At 47.3% G+C, this 21,432-nt stretch overlaps 1 protein-coding gene across 2 annotated transcripts in view; it reads left to right on the top strand.

Moving 5' to 3' along the window:
* FRMPD4 (FERM and PDZ domain containing 4) overlaps window positions 1-21,432 on the top strand; it is a 494,176-nt gene that overhangs the window by 467,508 nt on the left and 5,236 nt on the right. For both annotated transcript variants that reach the window (XM_036306035.1, XM_036306034.1), the window contains exons 10-16: window positions 1,323-1,459; window positions 5,086-5,212; window positions 8,491-8,580; window positions 9,382-9,564; window positions 11,910-12,048; window positions 17,267-18,331; window positions 18,727-19,998. In XM_036306035.1, the coding sequence (XP_036161928.1) occupies window positions 1,323-1,459; window positions 5,086-5,212; window positions 8,491-8,580; window positions 9,382-9,564; window positions 11,910-12,048; window positions 17,267-18,331; window positions 18,727-19,998 (3,013 nt within the window). The remainder of the gene's footprint in view (window positions 1-1,322; window positions 1,460-5,085; window positions 5,213-8,490; window positions 8,581-9,381; window positions 9,565-11,909; window positions 12,049-17,266; window positions 18,332-18,726; window positions 19,999-21,432) is intronic.

Below are 21,432 nucleotides of genomic sequence, written 5' to 3'. Positions count from 1 at the left end.
CCACTGGCGTGAACTGAGCATACTTTTCCGTTGATTTTTAGAGAGAGTGGAAGGGAGGGGGGGAGAGAGAGAGAGAGAGAGAGAGAGAGAGAGAGAGAGAGAGAGACATCGATGTGAGAGAGACACATTGATTGGTTTGCCTTCTGCACACCCTGACTAGGCCCAGGGAGGGAGCCTGCCACCAATGTACGTGCCCTTGACCGGAATTAAACCTGGGACCCTTCAGTCTGCGGGCTGACGCTCTAGCCCAGGGGTGGGCAAACTTTTTGACTCGAGGGCCACAATGGGTTCTTAAACTGGACCGGAGGGCCGGAACAAAAGCATGGATGGAGTGTTTGTGTGAACTAATATAAATTCAAAGTAAACATCATTACATAAAAGGGTACGGTCTTTTTTTTTTTTAGTTTTATTCATTTCAAACGGGCCGGATCCGGCCCGCGGGCCGTAGTTTGCCCACGGCTGCTCTAGCCACTGAGCCAAACCGGCTAGGGCTGAACTGAAGGTTTGACTAGCTCCCCTTTCCCGAATGCACGGTGCGCTGTGATAAAGCACTTTCTTTGCATCCCATCTGAGCCGCCACCACTACAGGAGGTGGTTGGTGTGAATGCCCGTGTCACAGAGGAGCACGCTGAGGCTGCGGGAGAAAGCAAACGGGTCCAAGTTGCACGCACAGGCGGTCCCAGGCCAAGCCAGGACGCCGCCCCTCATCGCCTGGCTCATGCCGCCTCCCGAAGCTGCTCTAGATGACGACAAAGAGGAAGGTGGCGGTGACGGCTGTTAGCACGTATGAGCGCTTTCACTTTACCAGGGAGAGTTGCCAGGGCTTTACATGCTGACTCATGTCGCCCTCACAACCCTGTGAACAGGGAGCAGTATCAACCCCAGTGTACAGAAGGGGAAACTGAGGCGCAGAACCAGGCCCTTTCCCAGTGTCATGCCCCAGTGAGGCGGAGGGAGGGGATTGGAAGCCCGGATCCCCAGCCCAGCAGCCTAACTCCAGACACCACCGTGCCCGCAGGGCTTCGTGTGTTCAGTTGCAGCACCTGTGTTTGGCAATTCCATACCTGAATTCCTAATTCTTTCTACAAAAAGCTAAATATTGAAATAGCAGCTCGCTTGTCGATGGATGGTAAATATTTTGCGTGGTCTGTCTGTTTGCGAGCGCGATTCAATATTGACTCGTTGCAAGCAGCGCGGGGGAGATGTTTCCACATTTAGCCTCCTTGCCTCTGAAGTGAGGGGGGATGTGGTCACCTGCTCCAGCCAGGCAGTGCCTGGGCCCATTCTTTGATGAGCTGCGCCCCCTGCTGGTCTCTCTGCAGAGTTGTAACGATGTCGTACAGGAGCGATTTGGGCCGGAGCTGAAATACGACATAGCCCTGCGGCTGGCGGCCTTGCAAATGTACATCGCAACCGTGACCACCAAGCAAACGCAGAAAATCTCTCTCAAATACATCGAGTAAGTGTTTCCTGGGATTCATTTCGGAGACGAAGTTGCTGCCCCCCTTAACGGTCAAGTGCATGTTTGACCTATGTCTATTTCCAAACTGGATCTTGGTTGTGGCAGACCATTGGTTAAACATGGGAGAAATATACGACTGACTGGCAGGTTCATTTGGGGTGGAAGAGATCCATTTCTTACATAATATACATTTGGAGAATTGCGGTTAAAATGAGGGTCAGGTTGAAAATGAAACACGTTTCTAAACTCCTACACAGACTTGGTTCCAACCAAGCTTGGGTCTCGTCGCTTTTCCGGCGTTAAGCTGCTTAATTCTCACAACATCCCTGTGAGATAAAAAAGGTGTTCGCTCCATTTTCTAGAGGAGCAAACCGAGGCCCAGAAGGGTGAAGTAGTTTTGCCCCAGTCGCACAGGCTAGAGAGGGTGGGATTCGAACCCAGGCAGGAAGAGTCCACGTTGCACTATAGTTTGTGTGATCATTCGAAGCACCTGTGTTTAGAGAGCGATCTGCACAGGCGAGGTCATTTTAGACGGTCAGAATGCGGCACGAATAGCAACGTCCTAAGTCGCAGTCGGGAAGGGTGGTGTTTGCAGTAACGAACTGTGACAGAGCGGGGAAGGATGCAACAGGACCATGAATCCGTGTTTGCCTGTCTTGCCGAGTACCCACTTACAGCATCAGTGTGCCACCGCTTTGACCAGAGAAGAGCCCCTCTCCTTAGAAATGGCAGCTTGTGTCGCTTTCAGTTGATGAGTCTGTATAAGGGTCGTCCTTGAAAAAGAGAACCCTCCGTCACCCAGTCTGCACAGTCCAAGCATGTCAAACTCGCGGCTGGCGGGCCGCATGTTTGACATGCTAATAAACAAGGCATGTGGCCCACCGGCCGCGAGTTTGACATGCTTGCACGCTCCCCATTGGTGAGTGATTCATACCCTAAAGTAGCCATACCTTCTTAATCCTGGCAGCTCTGATGCTAAGACAAAGGAACACACATATTTCAAAGTTCTTGGCAGGGCTGAAGCTACACCTCCATCTGACACTAAAAGCCTTAATGTCCCCTCCATCTCTTCCTCCAACAAATGTACAGGCTCATTGCAATCCCACCTTCTGGTCCCAGGGGCTGCCTAAAAGCCATTCTGAATCCCATAGTGCCAGGGTGACCCCCGGGGGCACTGTGGCTTCTTCTCCACAGGCCTGTGAGCTTGTGTTGAATTTTAGGGAATCTATCCTGGTTGATCATGTACCCAACCAGTGTCTTCTAAATTAGGGGAAGAACTTGAGAAGGTGCTGGCTGTTTCTTCTGCTCTAGATCCTCTATAGAAGGCTAGGAAGACAGCCAGCCGGCATGGCTCAGTGGTTGAGCATCGACCTGTGAACCAGGAGGTCAGGGTTCAATTGCTGATCAGGGCACATGCCCAGGTTGCAGGCTCTATCCCCAGTGTGGGGCATGCAGGAGGCAGCCAGTCAATGATTCTCTCTCATCACTAATGGTTCTATCTCTCCCTCCCTCTCCCTTCCTCTCTGAAATCAATAAAAATACATTAAAAAAAAAAAAGAAGGGTAGGAAGCCAGCCTTCTTCTACTGACTCCAACGCCACTGTTCTTACAACTCAGTTCTCCTCCAATACCTACAGAGAAATTGTTATGTGCAGTATGAGAACCTCTTCCAGTCCTGGCCACTCCTTTTCACAGATGCTTTCTCTCTTTCTCTCTTACCAAATGCGCTATGACTGTAGCCTGAGAGGGTCACTCCTAAAGAGGTCTTGCGCTCAGATGGACACATTCAGACCCTCACCCGCTCCCCTTTCTGAAGTTGTTGGGCGTGCATGAAAATGGCTCCCAGTTGGAAGGGTGGCCTGCACCAATTGAGATGAATTTCAGATGCCCGAAATGTATTTCTGTCCGTACTCTCTGGACCCACATTTTCCCAGGTTGAACATGGTAGTCAAACATTTCCAGAGATAACTAACTTGACTGAGAATCTTGTAGCATCTACGAGATAATGTTCTCATTAATTATTCATACACCCAACAAATGTTCATTGAGCATTTTATATGGTATTCACGCTGGGACAGTAGAAAGTAGAAAGTATGAATTATCATTTTAATCATCCATCAACCTGTGATCTGATCATAAAGACAAGACATAAAGATATGAAAAGTAATGACTTAAAATAATACAAGTAGAGTTATAAGGTAGCCCCTAAGGACTGCCAAATGATGGGTAAAGATAATAAGTACAGCCCAGCTGGTGTGGCTCAGTGGTTGAGTGTCAACCTATGAAGTAGGAGTTCAGGGTTCGATTCCCGCTCAGGACACATGGCTGGGTTACGGGCTCGATCCCCCACCCCCAGTGTGGCGTGTGCAGAAGGCAGCCAATCAATGACTCCCTATCATCATTGATGTTTCTATCTCTCTTTCCCTTCCTCTCTGAAATCAATAAATATATATATATATATACTAGAGGCCCAGAGCACGAAATTTGTGCAAGAGTAGGCCTTCCTTCCCCCAGCTGCTGGCATCAGCTTCCCTCTGCACCCGGGACCCGGGCTCCCCTAGCAGCCCTGGCTTCGTCTGGAAGGTTTTCCGGTCTAATTAGCATATTACCCTTTTATTATTATATATATTTTTAAAATAATAAGGACAAGCTGAGGAGGAGGAGGAGGGAGGAAATGGTGATTATGGAAAACACCATCTGAGCAGGTGAAGATGAAGGTTAATGGTGAAGTGGGAGGGGGAGGTCTTCCTACCCTTCTTCAAAGAGGATCTAGAGCAGGAGAGATAGCCGGCACCTTCTCAAGTTCTCCACATAATTCAGAAGACACTGGTTGGGCACATGATCAACCAGGATAGTTCCTAAAATTCAAAATAAGGAACCTTAGCATAGGGTTGTAGTCATAGGGAAATGGCTTCTTGGTAAAAAACAAAACAAAATTATTAACCCAGTCCAATTTGTTTGTCTGTTTCCTAATATATCCATACCTATGAGATGTTTGTACTTTCCCATCATACCAGACGAACTTAAGGGTCATGAACCCCACCCTGACTCCACACCAGCGTCATTCCTCTTCATTTCCGCCCCAAGCCAGAGATGTTGATGGAAGGAGTTCGGTAGACATGAACTCGCTGTGTCTCCAGGGAAACAGCCATGAACAAGGGAGATGGAGAGGGAGGCATGGCTAGGGTATGATGAAGGAGTTGCGTCCGTCCTTTTCAGAGAAGAGAGACAGAATGTGGGCAGACAGGGAGAGGTGAGAACGAGAATAAACAAGGGATGGGGAGACATTGGTGTCGGAAATACCAGCTCAGATATGTGTGAACTTGAAGAGCCTCGGGGGTGGTTTAGATGGAGACTCTGCAGTGTCCATAAATCCCAAATGCCTCTTTGCTCTCTCTCTGGAGAGTGAGTGATGTGTTTCTTTTAAAAATGCAAACATGGGTACGAAAGATCAAACAGGGTTTCCTGAGTGTAAATTAGAAGTTGCTTCCCGAGCTGGGGACTCGTCTCCTTTCCCTGCCTTGCCAAGACTTGGTTTGTTCCCACAAACAGCAGAGCGCCATTTTGTCTTCGCTAACTCCCCATCAGAAGGATGTGAAATTAAAGCCATGCTCTTCATTGCAGAAAAGAGTGGGGATTAGAGACGTTCCTTCCCTCGGCTGTGCTGCAAAGCATGAAAGAGAAGAACATAAAGAAGGCACTTTCACACCTTGTCAAAGCAAATCAAAACTTGGTACCACCCGGCAAAAAGGTATCACATTTGCATCTTAATAGAAAATGGATTTTCAAGAGAGAGGCTTGCGTGCATTTTTTTTAAAACGTTTAAAATTAGCCCGTGAATAAAAGACTTAGCCCCATATTTTCAGAAGCAGAAACATTCTAACCTTTTTAGTTTTAACCATTAACATGTTCCTAAGACTAATGAAAAATAAGTATTTGTATGGAAACCTGTTTCTTTCTTCCAAGCTATAGGCTTGTATTATATGGGGGTGGGGGGGTGGGGGGGAGAGGGGGAGATGGTTGTTCACATGGGCCCGAAGGAGAACCTGGCATGACCTCTGGTTAGAGCAGTGGTTCTCAACCTTCTGGCCCTTTAATCCAGTTCCTCATGTTGTGGTGACCCCCAACCATAAAATGATTGTCATTGCTACTTCATAACTGTCATGTTGCTACTGTTAGGAATCGTCATGTAAATATCTGATATGCAGGATGGTCTTAGGCGACCCCTGTGAAAGGGTCGTTCGACCGCCAAAGGGGTCGCGACCCACAGGTTGAGAACCGCTGGGTTAGAGGCTAGACTTGCAAGAAAATTGTACATTTCCATATGCTCTTGCTTTCCACTCAGACTAGCTCAAGGGTGCAGCAGCCAGCACGGGTCCCTGCAGGCCGGATGCCACGTTAACTAAACCAGGGTTCCCTACGTCAGTACCCCTGACCTTGGGGACCAGATTATTCTTTGTTGGGACTGTGGCTGTCCTGCGCACTGTGGGATGTTTCGCAGCATCCCTGGCCTCTACCTGCGAGAGGCCAGTAGCACCCACCCCCTCAATTGTGACAAACAAAGACACCACCGGACATGTGTCCTGGGGCACAGACTCACCCCACGCTGACAACCAGTGAATGAGACCTGACTTTTGGAAGGACAATGAAATGATTTGTGTTCACCATCGTTCGAATTACAATCTTTTTAATTATCAAGTAGGAGAAACAAAGGATATTTAAAAATATACTATTGGTCAGAATAAAGAGCTGTGTTTATAGGTAATACAGAGTGCAGGGTTTCAGGAACCGGGGAGAGAAAGGCCTTGAAAATACTGGTCCTGTGAAACTGGAAGAAGCCCACCAACCCAAGGGCATTTTCCTGTTGACACTGGCCATGGGAACTCGGGAGATGCCAATACAAATCACTGTTTATATGGGCAATTCTTTGGTCTTAGGATCTGATCTTGAGTCATTTTTACTAGCTTATTGCTATTCCCTCCTCACCCTGTGGCTTTTTAAATTTTATTTTAATTTTTATCATTGTTCTATTTTGTTATTAGTTATTGCTGTTAATCTCTCAGTGTGCCTACTTTACAAATTACACTGAGTGGCCAGATTATTATGACCACCCCATCAGTACTTCATTGACACTTCCAAAAATACTGAATATTGAAAACTTCCTAAGCAAATACTCTCAAGGTTTTATTATTATTATTATTATTATTATTATTATTATTTGCATAACTAATTCACTTCATTGTACTGATGGGGTGGTCATAATAATCTGGCCACTCAGTGTAGATATGTATGTATAGGAAAGAACATAATATATATAGGGTTCGGTACTGTCAAAGGTTTCGGGCATCCACTGGGGGCTTTGAAATATATGTCTTACAGATAAGGGGGGGACCATTGTACTCATTTTCTTTATACCAAGTTGCCACTTGTTTTTATTCAATTATATTGGGGTGACGTTAGTCAACACGAACATACAGGTTTCATGTGTGGATTACTAAGTTACAAAATCTGTATAGAGCATCGTGTGCCCACCACCCAAAGTCACATCTTCTCCTGTCACCTCATATTAGGACCCCTTTCTCCCCCCCACCCCATGGCTTTTTTAAACAAATAATCTGATTCAACATGCTATCCGCCCCTTCAACTTACTTCCGGTTCCTGGAACCATTCAGCTCATTGAAATGTAGCAGGACATCACAGATCAAGATTTTTAAAATTTCGGATCTGATTTGCCCAAAGCTCATTTCGTTTGACTAACTTGATAGGGGTTTTTCTCAAGCCTGGCCCAGTGGTTTTTTAATTTGGATGCCTGCTCTAAGATTGATCTGGCTATAAAGGTCATTCCTTCTAGCCAAGAGTGAGTGGTTTGCTTTCGAATTGATTTGCAAATTGCTTGGGGTTTTTAAAAGAAATAGGATGGATGAACAGTCCTGAATGCCAGTTACATAAAGGGTAGTGTGCTTAGGTGAGTTAACCAATGAGTTGGCAAATCACCTCCGATTGAAAACAGTGACTGCTACTCAGGGTCTACGCTTGTTGGAAATCTCGCCCCCAACAAGCATTCCTGGCACGTTCAGTATGAACCATGGACTGTTTTTTTTAATCAAGTACTTTTTTATGACATGGGAATCTACATATTTAAGTCTTTCTGAAGATAAATTTCATCTGGATAAAATTTCATTTGTGAATCATTCATGAACCTCAATAGATTCCCGGAGTCGAATGAATGAAACAGGGACTTAGAGAGCAAGTTCCAACACTCCCACAATGCTCAGGAAGTTTATTTTCCCCTAAAAACTTGCGAAGACTGTGAGAAACTTGACCTGGACGTGTAGAGCCTGTTTAAAGGCTTTAGATAGATGTCAGGTGTGTATTCAAAACCACTCCCACAAACCGCATACAGGCAGGTCTCCTGTGGGTGGGAGAATGGACAACTGCCTTTGTCCCTGATTGCAATTGGAGACATCACTCGCCTTTTGAAACCTCCTTATGAGTAGCTGTTTCAGTGGAACATTTTATCATCTTGTTCTCACTTTTTTAAAAAAATATTTTTTAATTAATTTCCGAGAGGAAGGAAGAGGGAGAGATAGAAACATCAATGATGAGACAGAATCATTGATTGGCTGCCTCCTGCACCCTCCCCATTGGGGATCAAGCCCGCAACCTGGGCATGTCCCCTTGACTGGAATCGAACCTGGGACCCTTTAGTCCACAGGTCAATGCTCTGTCCACTGAGCCAAACTGACCAGGGCTTGTTCTCACTTTGTTGAGTGCCTGGCCCAGCGCACCTGTACTTATGAGTCCCCCATACGTTTCCCCAAAATAAAACAAATTTAATCCAAATGTCCTGCCGCCGCCCTTCATCAGGAAGCCAAATACAGAACGATTTTATTTCATTTTTCATGACGAGTCCTTGTCACATGCGCCTGTTGGCGGTCATCTGATTTGCCCTGGTTTTCAGCTGGTCTCCGGCAGGAATGGAGTCACACCCAATGGAGTTCACACCTGATGTCTCTTCTCTCCACACAGCTCTCTGCCCTGCAAGCCAAGGTCCATTATCTCAAGTTCCTCAGTGACCTTCGTCTGTATGGGGGCCGTGTGTTCAAGGCAACACTAGTGGTAAGTTCTTTCTTTCTTTACTTTTCTTTCTTTTTTTGTTTTGTTTTTTGTTTTGCTCTTTCTGGAAAGTCATGGAGGCCTGGAAATGTCACTGCACGGGCTGTCTTGAATGAGTTGCTCTTGATGACAGAAACAAGTCAGCTGTGAATACTTGCCAGCCTTTGTTTCTGATTCACTGCACCACAGTCTGAACTGTGGGAAGAAATGTTAAACCAGACACGGCACCGCAGCGTGCCCTGGGAAAAGGAGTGGGAAAACCCAGAAGTGTTGTACTCTGACCATGGTCCTCCTTTCAGTCATTGGACCAAAAGTTGCTTTCACATAAAAAAAAATTTCTCATTTCTAAAAACCTCTCATGATTATGAATGTACATGCTATGGCAACATTGACTTTCTACATTATTCTTAATTTATCAGAGCCTCAGTGCAGTCATATATCTGGTTCTTCTAATTGGGTGACTTAGTACAATAAAACCTAGAAATGCTTTCTAAAGAAAATGGAGTTTTGCCCAGCCAGTGTGGCTCAGCGGTTGAGCATCAACCTATGAACCAGGAGATCAGGGTTCGATTCCCAGTCAGGGCACAGGCCCGGGTTGTGGGCTCCATCCACAGTGTGGGGCGTGTAAGAGGCAGCTGATCGATGATTCTGTCTCATCATTGATGTTTCTCTCGCTCTCTCCCTCACCCTTCCTCTCTGAAATCCATAAAAATCTATTAAAAAAGAAAATGCAGTTTTATAAACACATTCTCTCGGGTCTTAGAAGTCTAGTATTTTTATATTTTGTCAATGTCCCTTTCTCAGCAGGCAGAAAAGCGCTCGGAAGTGACCCTCCTGGTGGGGCCCCGATATGGCATAAGCCACGTCATAAACACCAAAACCAACCTGGTGGCTCTCTTAGCTGACTTCAGCCATGTGAACAGGATCGAGATGTTTACCGAAGAGGAGAGCTTGGTGAGGGTGGAGCTCCATGTGCTGGACGTGAAGGTAAGTCGGCCGGATGTTGGCACATGGCCTTGATTGGAGCAGCCCATTTGTGCTACGCTGCTGCTACTTACTAAGCATGTAGAATGTCCATGTGTCCAGAGCATCAAAGATGCGATGTGGTACAGAAAAAAAATCCACCCAACTCACAGGGACAAGTCGCTCTTCTTCCCTCGGCTCGGTTTCTTCTTGTCTATGTAAGAGAGCAAGCAAGTTCATTTCTAAGGTCCTTTCAGCTCCGGAATGCATGAGTCAGAGAGAGTGGGAGAGAGTTTTCGCTTCTAACTTTTTAGAATGTATGAGTCTTGTATAGACAGGGAGATTTTCCCCAACTCTGATTAGAACTCCCACTCCCTTGCGTTAGATCTGGTCCCCTGTGTTTATGCTTTTGGAAAAGCTGAGCATTTCAGTCAGTCTGTCTTTCCATACTAGAGCAATGGGTCCTGATTCCTATGAATGTCATGGTCATTCCATTTAAAACAACAATCTGAGATCGTCCTCAAGGGGTAAAGCTTTCTTCCCCAAACAGAAGTCGTTAGGAAGTGATCAAGGCCCCTTGGCCCCACCTTCTTGTCCCAGTAATGGATGAGTCGTTGGATTGGGGCATTGTTGATGTACCCAGTGTTTGTGTGGAGAAGAGGCACTGACTGGAAGAGAGGCAGTGACTCCACAAAGCAAGCACTGTCAACGGGAAGTGCTCTGAGAACAGGCAGGGGTGACCCACTCCCACCATGGTGGCATGGGCAGAGCGGATTAAGAGGAACTGAGAATATGGGAAAGGGTTTCTACACAGCAGATTGGACAGCATCAGTGTTCTGCAGCAGGAAGAGATGACCTCGAGCCCTGACCGGTTTGGCTCAGTGGATAGAGCATCAGCTTGCGGACTCAAGGGTCCCAGGTTCGATTCCGGTCAAGGGCATGTACCTTGGTTGTGGGCACATCCCCAGTAGGAAGTGTGCAGGAGGCAGGTGATCGATGTTTCTCTCTCATCGATGTTTCTAACTCTCTATTCCTCTCTCTTCCGCTCTGTAAAAAATCAATAAAATATATTTAAAAAAAAAAGAGAGAGAGAATGCGCATCTCCGCCATGTTGGCCATGGCCCATGGGAGTTCATGGGCTAACCCCAGGGACTCTCTTTGTCTTCAATGTACAAGAGTAGACTTGGAATGCCTGCCTGCTCTATGATCAAAGATGCTGAAAACAATAGCTCATCATGGGAAAAGGATGAATTGGATGCAGTCATCACAGACCTGCTAACTAGGGATAATCTGTCCCAAACAGAAGTGGGTGGCGAGACCCTATCCATGGTTTCCTGCCCCTATAAATAACTGTGGGGTGGCTTGAGAGGAGACCTCAATTGAAATGGGAAGAAAAGGCAGTTCAGTAACTAGTAGAGCAGCTTTGGGTGGGAAGTTAAATTCCACCAGTGGGAGCGAAAGCAAGAGGCCTATCATCTCGCTATTTCTCTGTCTACCTGGGTGTCTGCTTGTTTGTTGTTCTCTTATTTCCCTCTTGCTTTGTCTCTCAGCAAGAGCACTCCAGCCCCTCTACCCTTCCTAACTCAATGGGAATAGTTGCTTAAATTGAACATTTCCTTCCCTATATTCCAGTGGTTCTCAACCTTCCTAATGCCGCGACCCTTTCATACAGTTCCTCATGTTGTGGTGACCCCCAACCATAAAACTATTTTTGTTGCTACTTCATCACTGTCATATTGCTACTGTTATGAATCGTCATGTAAATATCTGATATGCAGGATGGATTTTCATTGTTCGTGACCCAAAGATCCATGTACCAGGAAATAATAACCTCACTGCTTCCAGAAAGTTTTATTTTTTAGCAAGGCCTTTTCTCATCTCTCCTTTGACCTCCTGTTAATTGACAGTTTCTTTTAGAAGCAGCCTCTTTCTGGATCTATTTGACACTTTTTGTTCCGTCTTAGCAGTAATTTCCACTTCATTTTTACTTCTCTTCAACACTAATTTTCATCCTGAACCCAAACTTCACTTCCTATGATTTTTCAGATTGTGGGTTCCGATCGGCTAACAAACTCCTTAACTATCCCTTTTTTAAAATGTTAACTGTTTGGGAACAAAACCAATGTTGTTTTCTTTCTGGACTTGGAAAAGATTCAAAATGTCTAGGTCTTAAAATGATGCCACTTACCTGTTTCTCAGTAAGGCTCTCTGTTACGCCTGACCTTTCCCCCACATTTCTGTTTTTCCGATGAAATGGTTGCTCAATAACTTTTATTGTTTACATTTCCTATGCACAAATGCAGTCGCTGTCACCTGAGGGAAGAGAGCCAGGAGAGGTGGCTTTAACCAAGTCGTTCTCTTTTGTGTAGCCCATCACACTGCTGATGGAATCATCAGACGCCATGAACTTGGCCTGCTTAACAGCTGGATACTACCGGCTACTTGTGGATTCCAGGAGGTCCATCTTTAACATGGCCAACAAGAAAAATGCGGGAACCCAAGAAACAGGTATTCTCTCCCTAAACTCATGAAGTGGTGACTGCCCTTCCCACCCATTTGACCAAAACAATAAGGATCTTTTTTATATATATACATATACTAGAGGCCCGGTGCACGACATTCACTGTCCGGGAGCCCTTGGGGGATGTCCGACTGACGGGGAGCGGGCCTAAGCTGCCAGGCAGACAGCCTTAGCGCTGCCACGGAGGTGGGAGAGGCTCTCACCACCGCCGCTGTGCTCGCCAGCCATCAGCCCGGCTTCTGGCTGAGGGGCGCTCCTGCATTGAGCGTCTGCCTCCTGGTGGTCAGTGCGCATCATAGCGACTGGTTGTTCTGCTGTTTGGTCGATTTGCATATTACCCTTTTATTATATAGGATATATGTCTTTATTGATTATTACAGAGAGGAGGGGGGAGGGGTAGAGAGAGAGAAACATTGATGAGAGAAGAACATCATTGATCAGGTGCCTCCTGCACACATCCCCACTGGGGATCGAGCCCGCAACCTGGGCTCGTGCCCTGATCGGGAATCAAACTGGTGACCTCTTGGTTCCTGGGTCGACACTCAACCACTGAGCCACAGTGGCCGGGCAGGATCTTTCTGGAAAAGTGAAAATCATATGCATAAAATCTAATATCCAGATTTAACACAAGAGCCTTCAAGTCCATCTTATATGGCCTAATTTTTTTCTCTGACAATGTTGATTTCAGCATCACATTTTACATGTCACTCGGAAATGCGGGGGTATATTCTCCAAAAGCAGGGATTTGATTACTGTGATGGGAGTGAGCGTCAGTCTGTATGGCTGGGTTTTAATGTCTCCCTCTCCAAGGAGTCAACATGCAGAGAACTAACAATAGGATGCCCCGTAGGAAGGGGGAGCCCCCACTTTAGGCCTTGTCCCTCCTTGAGGTGCTGTAGGCCCAGACGCCTGGGACCCTCCTCAGGCATCCGACTTAGCTCCAGAATCTGGGATCTCTCCCAACAGGGTGACTTGGGTATCGCCCAGGACTTGGATTTGGGGCTTTAGCTCTGTATTGGGTGCTTGGAGATCACCAGCATATCAAATACTTCAGTCCCGCCACTTGACAGGACGAAATAAACCGGAGTGAGGACAAGGAGGGCCAACCGTGACCTTGGCAGGTTCTCCGAAGGCGGGTGGTTTCCGTTTTCTTGGAAACTGTTTGCTTCAGTGTTTGACTTTTCCTCCGTCTCCAGGGGACGCTCAGTAAGTGTGGCTGATGGACAGACACAACTCTTCGAGCCAAATCTCCTGACCCGTGAACAATGACTAATTGCATTTCGTAATAGTCTGATTGGGTCCCTAACAGGGCTTCTGTGGAAGACAGGGAAATTCTTAAGAAAAAATTCCATCTTCAGTGAACCATAAATGATTCCTCCAGAAATGTATTGTGATGTGTAAACACGCACACACAGACTCGCATGCAGGATGTGATGATGGCTGGTTAGATGGCAGCCATGCCAGTCACAGGATCAGGGGAACCAGAGGGCGAGAAAGAGATGGACAAGGCATGCCCAAAGCAACTTGGACTTGAGACTAGATTTAATCCAGCCCCACCTTGAAATCCTGTGTTTTTTTTAAATTTTTATTTATTTATTTATGTGTTTTTAATCTTCATTGTTGAAAGTATTACATCTGTCCCCTTTCTCCCTATTAACCCCTTATTGTCCCCCCACCCCAGGCCTTCACTGCCCTATCGGCTATGTCCATGGGCCATGCATATATGCATACAAGGTCTTTGGTTGATCTCTTACCACCCACCCACCCTCCCCCACCTTCCCTCTGAGATCCGACAGCCTGTTCCATGATTCCATGTTTCTGGATCTATTTTCTTCATAAGTTTAGTTTGTTCATTGGATTCCACATGAGTGAGATCATGTGATAATTTGGGTTTTTGCATTTGTAGAATTGGGATTTAAAACCCAGCTTTCAAGGTAAGAACTAGAAAAAAAGAAATCTTATGTACCATCCCTAAAACGATGCTCAGTGCCTCTACTAATAATTGGCCGTGGGAAAAAAAAAACAGATGGAAAAAGTTCAGAATGAAAGTGACAGAAACACAGAAAGGAATGGAAGACAGACATAAGACAAGGAAAGACCCCGAGAGACACAGACGATTAGAAATAAATAGGGAGGGAACGAAACGGCGGTGGTGAGCATTGTTGGGTTTGGTGGGGAACATTTTTCTGACCACGTGTTTCCACTGACTAGGAGATTTAGAGCAATTTAACGCCAACCTTTGAAATTCCGAAGAGCAGTTCAGCAACTTAACACGATCCTTTAACATTTGAAAACCAGTTTGGGGCTTTGTATTTTCAAATCTTAAATTTATCTTGAAAATGTAACCTTTTGCAGGTGCACGAAAAAGAGCAGACAGACCACTCTAATACTGGCTACAGTCATAAGGGCCTGGGTTCTGCCCACTTTCTAGTGCAGCCGTGGGCAAACTACGGCCCGCGGGCCGAATCCGGGCCATTTGAAATGAATAAAACTATTGAAAAAAAAGACCGTACTCTTTTATGTAATGATGTTTACTCTGAATTTATATTAGTTCACACAAACCATCCATGCTTTTGTTCCGGCCCTCCGGTCCAGTTTAAGAACCCATTGTGGCCCTCGAGTCAAAAAGTTTGCCCACCCCTGTTCTAGTGACTCACAATGTAATGTTTAATGAAATTTCAAGAGGCAAAAACTTAGTTCCAGAAAGTATTAGCACCACGGGGAAAGGGTGGAATTTCAACCTTTCAGTAATTTCTCCCAGTTCTACAGTGAGAATGAGGGTGAGGGCACGTGTTGCAAGTATCTCTCTCCACTCTCAGAGAGAAATTGAGAAGCAGAGAGCATGCGCATGAGAGAGAGAGAGAGAGAGAGAGAGAGAGAGAGAGAGAGAGAGAGAGAGAGAGAGAGAGAGGACAAGGGAGAGAAATGGCATACTCCAATTGCCTTGGTTTTAGCCTGCTGACCTGTTTAGTTTTCTTGTTGGTTTAATTCAGGAGTTGACAAGCTATGGCCCATGTGCCAAATCTTGTTCTTGTAAATAAAGTTTTATTGGAACTCAGCCATGCACATTGGATCAGTTTCTTAGGACTCTGTAACAAAGTAGGTCAAACTTTCGGGTGTAACATACAAGAAACTAATCTCTCACAGTTTTGGCAGCTAGAGGTTCAAAATCCAGCTGTTGGCAGGGCCACGCTCCCTCCAAGGGCGCTAGGGGAGAAACTTCTCTCGCCTCTTCCCACTTCTCATGGGTGTCGGCATTCCTTGTGGCTGTGTAGCTCCGATATCTGCCTCTGTCGTCACATCACATGGCCCTCCCCTCGTCTCTCTGGGGTCCACATCTCCCTCTGCTTTCCTCTCATGAGGACACTTGCCATTGGATTTAGTGCCCTTACAATAGTTGAGGATGATCTCATCTCGCGATCCTTAATATAATTACATCTACAAAGACTCTTTTTCCAAATAAGGTCACATTCACAGAATGGACATACGTTTTGCAGCCACCATTCAGCCCACTACATCCATTTGTTTATGAATGATCCCTGGCTGCTTTCATGTTACAACAGGGTTGAGTAGTTGCTCAGCTGAGCAGTTGGTCCGAAAAACCTAAAGTATTTACGATCTGGCCCTCCCCTTACAGAAAAGAGTTGGCTGGACTCTGGTTTAAAGCCATCACAACTTTGCTGAACCACTTTAGCTCCCCTGATAATCCATACCCCTGACACACATGTGCATGTGTGTGTGTGTGCGCACACACAGCCAGTCATAATGTAGGTTGTCATTCATGAAACAATCCACAAAGCAGTATTGATAGTAACACACTGGCCCATCTTGTTAAATATAAGAACAAAATCTCCACCGCAAAATCCCTATAGAAAGACCCTTGAATTCCAGCTGGCGTGGCTCAGTGGTTGAGCGTCAATCTATGAACCAGGAGGTCATGGTTCGATTCCCGGTCAGGGCACATGCCTGGGTTGCGGACTTGATCCCCAGTGTGGGGTTTGCAGGAGGCAGCTGATCAATGATTCTCTCTCATCATTGATGTTTCTCTCTCTTTCTTTTCCTCTCTGAAATCAATAAAAAATTTTTTTTTAAAAAGAAAGACCCTTGAAGGGCAAACAAAACAATAGTTTTTAAATTAGGATTTTGCTGTTTTAATTCATGCAGGCCATCAAATAAGTCTTCAGAAAGTTCTCATGACACAAATAAAAATTGAAATTAGTCAAAGTATTAACTGTGCTTGGAAATAGCAGAGAGAAGTACATTACCTCTGTGTGCTCCACCTTCGGCACCATATGCGCATGTGCGTACAGGCACGGTTACTAACATTCATATGGATATATAAAGAGCCACTAGGATATAAAAGAGCTGAAGAGAGGTTTTTGTACTATCATTCCAATATTTATTATTACATTATATTTTATTGATATATTTTATTTTGCATGATCATTACAATATCTTCTAAGATACATGGTAGAAGTATGTGGATTCTTGACTTTCTCTTAACTCAATGAGGAAAAAGGCCCACATCTTCCTCTACAAAGTGGGTAACGTTAGATCTCGCTTTACAAAGTAAAGGAGAACATGGATTGCCATGTTCTGGAATAACAGCCTATTGGCTTGCCACCTTTAAGGATTTGAAAGGCATGTTTTCTATTCACCTTCACAGATGGACATGAGGTCTTTCAATAATAAAATAAAGAGCCAGATGGAATGAAGTTATAGTTCCCTACTCTCAGATGGTACTGGTATATTTTATCAAATAGCAATGATAATTTATGCAATACCAATTCTGTTAAGGTCAATTCTCCTAACCAAGAAATCCTTACACCTGAGGCCTAAATCGACCACTGCCATATTTGGAAAGCTCAGTAACCCTGTTTTTATAAAAGTGATGTAACAAGCCATTCAATTAAGAAACAGCCCAGCCGGCATGGCTCAGTGGTTGAGCATCGACCTATGAACCAGGAGGTTCGATTCCCGGTCGGGGCACATGCCCGGGTTGCAGACTTGATCCCCAGTTGGGAATGTGCAGGAGGCAGCCAATCAATGATTCTCTCCCATCATTGATGTTTCTCTCTCTCTCCCTTTCCCTTCCTCACTGAAATCAATAAAAAGATATTTTAAAAAACAAAAACAAAACAGAGACGAGGCCCCCAGAAACCAGACAGCACTGTAATGTGTCTTTGCATGATTCTTTCTCCTCAGGAACTGAAAATAAAGGAAAACTTAACATCCTTGGCCCCGATTGGAACTGTATACCCCAAATGACCACCTTTATTGGCGAAGGGGAGCAAGAAGCCCAGATAACATATATAGATTCCAAACAGAAGACAGTGGAGATTACGGATGGCACCTCGTGTCCAAAAGACCACCGGCACGTGTACATAGCCAACACCTATAATCCTGATGACCTCAACCCTCAGCTGGCGCAGCCGGGAGACGCCCCGTGTGAGGCCGACTACAGAAGCCTCGCTCCGCGGTCTCTGTTGACCTTCTCAGGCCCAGAAACTCTCAAGAAAGCACAGGAATCTCCGAGAGGAGCCAAAGTGTCCTTCATTTTTGGAGATCTCACCATGGACGAGGGGAGCAGTCCCCCAGCTCTCAGCTACGACAGACTCTTGGATGAGAATCCGGAGCTGCTGGAGAAGCAGGCGAATCTGTACATGAGAAGTGCCAACGACATGAAGAGCCTGGACCTCGCCCCCGACGCGGAGAGCATCCCGTTTGGGGAAAACTCCGTGTATGCGAACATCGGCGATGTGAAGAGCTTCGAGGCCACCCCGGGCATCGAGGAGCCCCTTCTCCATGACATTTGCTACGCGGAAAACACCGACGATGCGGAGGACGAGGACGAGGTGAGCTGTGAGGAGGACCTCATGGTGGGCGAGATGAACCAGCCGGCCCTCCTCAACCTGTCTGGCTCAAGCGACGACATCATTGACCTCACGTCCCTGCCGCCTCCGGAAGGGGATGACAATGAGGACGACTTCTTGCTGAGGTCCTTGAACATGGCCATCGCTGCCCCGCCGCCTGGCTTTCGAGATAGTTCAGACGAGGAGGACTCTCAGAGCCAGGCCGCCTCCTTCCTCGACGGCAAGGAGCCGGGCGGCGGCCTGCAAAACGACGAGATCCCCGTGTCCCTCATCGACGCGGTGCCCACCAGCGCCGAGGGGACGTGCGACAAGGGACTGCCTAAGCCCGCCGTCTCCCCGCTGGGAGCTCTGGGAGCTCTGTCCGTGTCAGAGGAACAGCAGACCAGTAACAATTCAGGTTCTTTCACGATCGTTACGTTCATTCACTGATAAGCTCCTCATCACGCATCCCATCCAGCCATTTGCCCTCGGAGCCCCTTGTGTGCTGTTGTCCATCTCACGCATGTCCCATTTCATACATGTGCGGGCATCCCATCATGGCTTTTTTGTGTATGTGGTTTCTTTTCCTTTTTTTAAAAAAATAAAATAAAATACATGTGGCACGTTCCTCCCCCCCCCCCCGCCCCCCCATTTCTGGAACATCTGTGCAATAAACTCAGAGTCCTCCCCGAAAAGGGAACCGCTTGCTTGGTTTGGTTCTGTTCCGTTCTGATCACAATGATGCCATTCTCGCCCGCGTCCCAGGTGCCTCTTTGCATCCATTAATCGCCTCTTGTTTCTCACGGCATGCAGGTGTAGCCATCTTGAGGGCTTATAGCCCCGAGTCTTCCTCAGACTCGGGCAATGAGACTAACTCTTCCGAAATGACGGAGAGCTCTGAGCTGGCCACGGCGCAGAAGCAGTCCGAGACCCTGTCCCGCATGTTCCTGGCCACGCCCGAAGGCTACCACCCCCTCGCCGAGGAGCAGACCGAGTTCTCCGCCTCCAAGGCCCCGGCCGCGGCCTTGCCCCCCAAGGCCTCCCACGCCCTGGCCGCCCGGCCCTTGCCCGTGACCGTGACCGACGGGCCGTCCAAAGTCGTGCCTTCCAAGCAGATCCTGCACTCAGACCACATGGAGATGGAGCCCGAGACGATGGAGACCAAGTCGGTCACGGACTATTTCAGCAAACTGCACCTGGGTTCGCTGGCATATTCCTGCACCAGCAAGAGGAAAGGCAAGCTGGCCGACGGGGAGGGGAAGGCGCCCGCGAGTGGGAATGCGCCAGGGAAGAAGCAGCCGGGGGCCAAGTCCGCCGAGGCCGAGGAGGACGCCAAAGGTAAATTTGGGACCGTGTCTCCCAGGGACGGTCCGCACCTGGGCGCTTTTAACCTGGAGAGAACTGCCTTCCGCAAGGACAGCCAGCGATGGTACGTGGCCACGGAGGGCGGGGCGGCTGACAAGGGTGGCCTGGAAGCAGCCACGGGGATCTTTCCACGCGCTCCTGGTCTGGGGCCACGGGAGGCCGAAGGGAAGGAGGAAGGGGCTCCCCGTGGGGAAGCCCCTGAGGTTTCAGGACTTGGCCAGCGGGACCACTTCTTAACTGACGCGACCTGTGTCCCTTCCGCCAAAGACTTAGACCACCCAGGGGATGCCGACCCGTCGACCTGTGACCGTCCCTCCCAGCTGGCCGGCGCGGAAGAGAGCGTGGCCCATCTCTGTGACTACCACTTGGCCAAGCGCATGTCATCGCTGCAGAGCGAGGGCCATTTTTCCCTTCAGAGCTCTCAAGGCTCTTCGGTGGACGCGGGCTGCGGCACCGGCAGCAGCGGCAGCGCCTGCGCCACCCCCGTGGAGTCCCCGCTCTGCGCCTCCGCGGGCAAAGGCGGGCCTTACGGGCCTTCCGAGGAGAGAGGCCCCGGGCTGCCCAGCCACGGAGCCCCCTTTAAGGAATCACACCCTCAGCCGGAAGGGGTGTGTCCCCGGATGACAGTGCCTGCCCTGCACACAGCCATTAATGCTGAACCCCTGTTTGGGACTTTGAGAGATGGATGTCATCGACTCCCCAAGATTAAGGAAACCACAGGTACAGAAATGAGGGATTTCGCGCTTCGCCTGATACACCAGGAGCGTGGAAACCCAGCTCACAACAAACCTAAAAAAAACGTGAAATCTCTGTCCTAGCCTGTGTGGTTCAGTGGATAGAGCATCGGCCTGCAGACCAAAGGGTCCCGGGCTCGATTCCGGTTGAGGGCAGGTACCTGGGTTGCAGGCTCCTCCCCGGCCCGGGTCCTGGTCGGGGCTCGTGCAGGAGGCAACCCATCGATGTGTTTCTCTCACATCGATGTTTCTCTCTCCCTCTCTCTTCCACTCTCTCTAAGAATCAATGGTAGAGATGGCATGGCTCTTTAGAATCTTGCTCTGTTCTTGCTTGTAGAATCGGAGGGAGCAGTATGTGTTTCTAAATTCTAAATGCAGACTTTCAGCAGTGCCCTGGGTGACTTGTGATTACAAGATAATATTGCTTAGAGTCACAGAAGGGTTTGATTTCCTTTTTAAGGCGTTGGATTTCTGATTTTTGCCATTTCATTTTTGAGAGGCAAGGAAGGATCATAGAGCAAGGGGGTCAGGGAGATGGAGGGACTGGGAGAGATCATTCACCTTTCAGCAATAGTTACAAATTCCTCTTGACTCTGTAAGACTCCCAGCGGAATATTCTGACGTGTTAATGAGATCTTATATTGGTTAATGTCTATTCCTGCTCTTTTAAGATGATCTACTTTCTCAAAACCCACCACTCAATTAAAACAAAAAAAAAAAAGCCCTAGCCTGCTGGCTCAGTTGGTTAGAGCACCGTCCCCATACACCAAGGTCACGGGTTCAATCCTCGGTCAGGGCACATACAAGACTCAACCAATGAATGCATAAAGAAGCGGAACAGCAAATTGATCTCTCTCTCTCTCTCTCTCTCTCTCTCTCTCTCTCTCTCTCTGTCTCAAACCTAAAATCAATTTTTTAAAATATATTTTTATTGATTTTAGAGAGGAACGGAGGGGGAGAGAGAGATAGAAACATCAGTGGTGAGAAAATCATGGATCGGCTGCCTCCTGCACACACCCTACTAGGGATCGAGCCTGCAACCCGGGCATGTGCCCTTGGCTGGAATCGAACCCGGGTCCTTCAGTCCACAGGTCAACGCTGTATCCATTGAGCCAAACCAGCTAGGGCTAAAATCAATTTATTTAAACCCCACCACTGGCTTAACCTGCCATGGGAAACCCGCCAGTGAATTTACATAATTCATCACCGAACTGTTATCTTTATCTCTAAACTAATTAGAGGATGCTTTCACCAACTTACCTCTTCTCACAAAAATTCTGTGAAATGGAGATTTTCTTCACATAATTTTCCCAGTGTCTCCACTTCAAAACCTGTACGAGGAGAATTTCATGGGATCCTCTTTAAAAAGCGAGCTGATATAATTTGCATTCAGTAAATTAGGCCACTTCTTTATAAAAAA

This window comes from Myotis myotis, unplaced genomic scaffold, assembly GCF_014108235.1.
Source record: "Myotis myotis isolate mMyoMyo1 unplaced genomic scaffold, mMyoMyo1.p scaffold_m19_p_4, whole genome shotgun sequence".
Classification (NCBI taxonomy): Eukaryota; Metazoa; Chordata; class Mammalia; order Chiroptera; family Vespertilionidae; genus Myotis; species Myotis myotis.
This window is presented reverse-complemented; position numbering and strand designations above follow the sequence as displayed.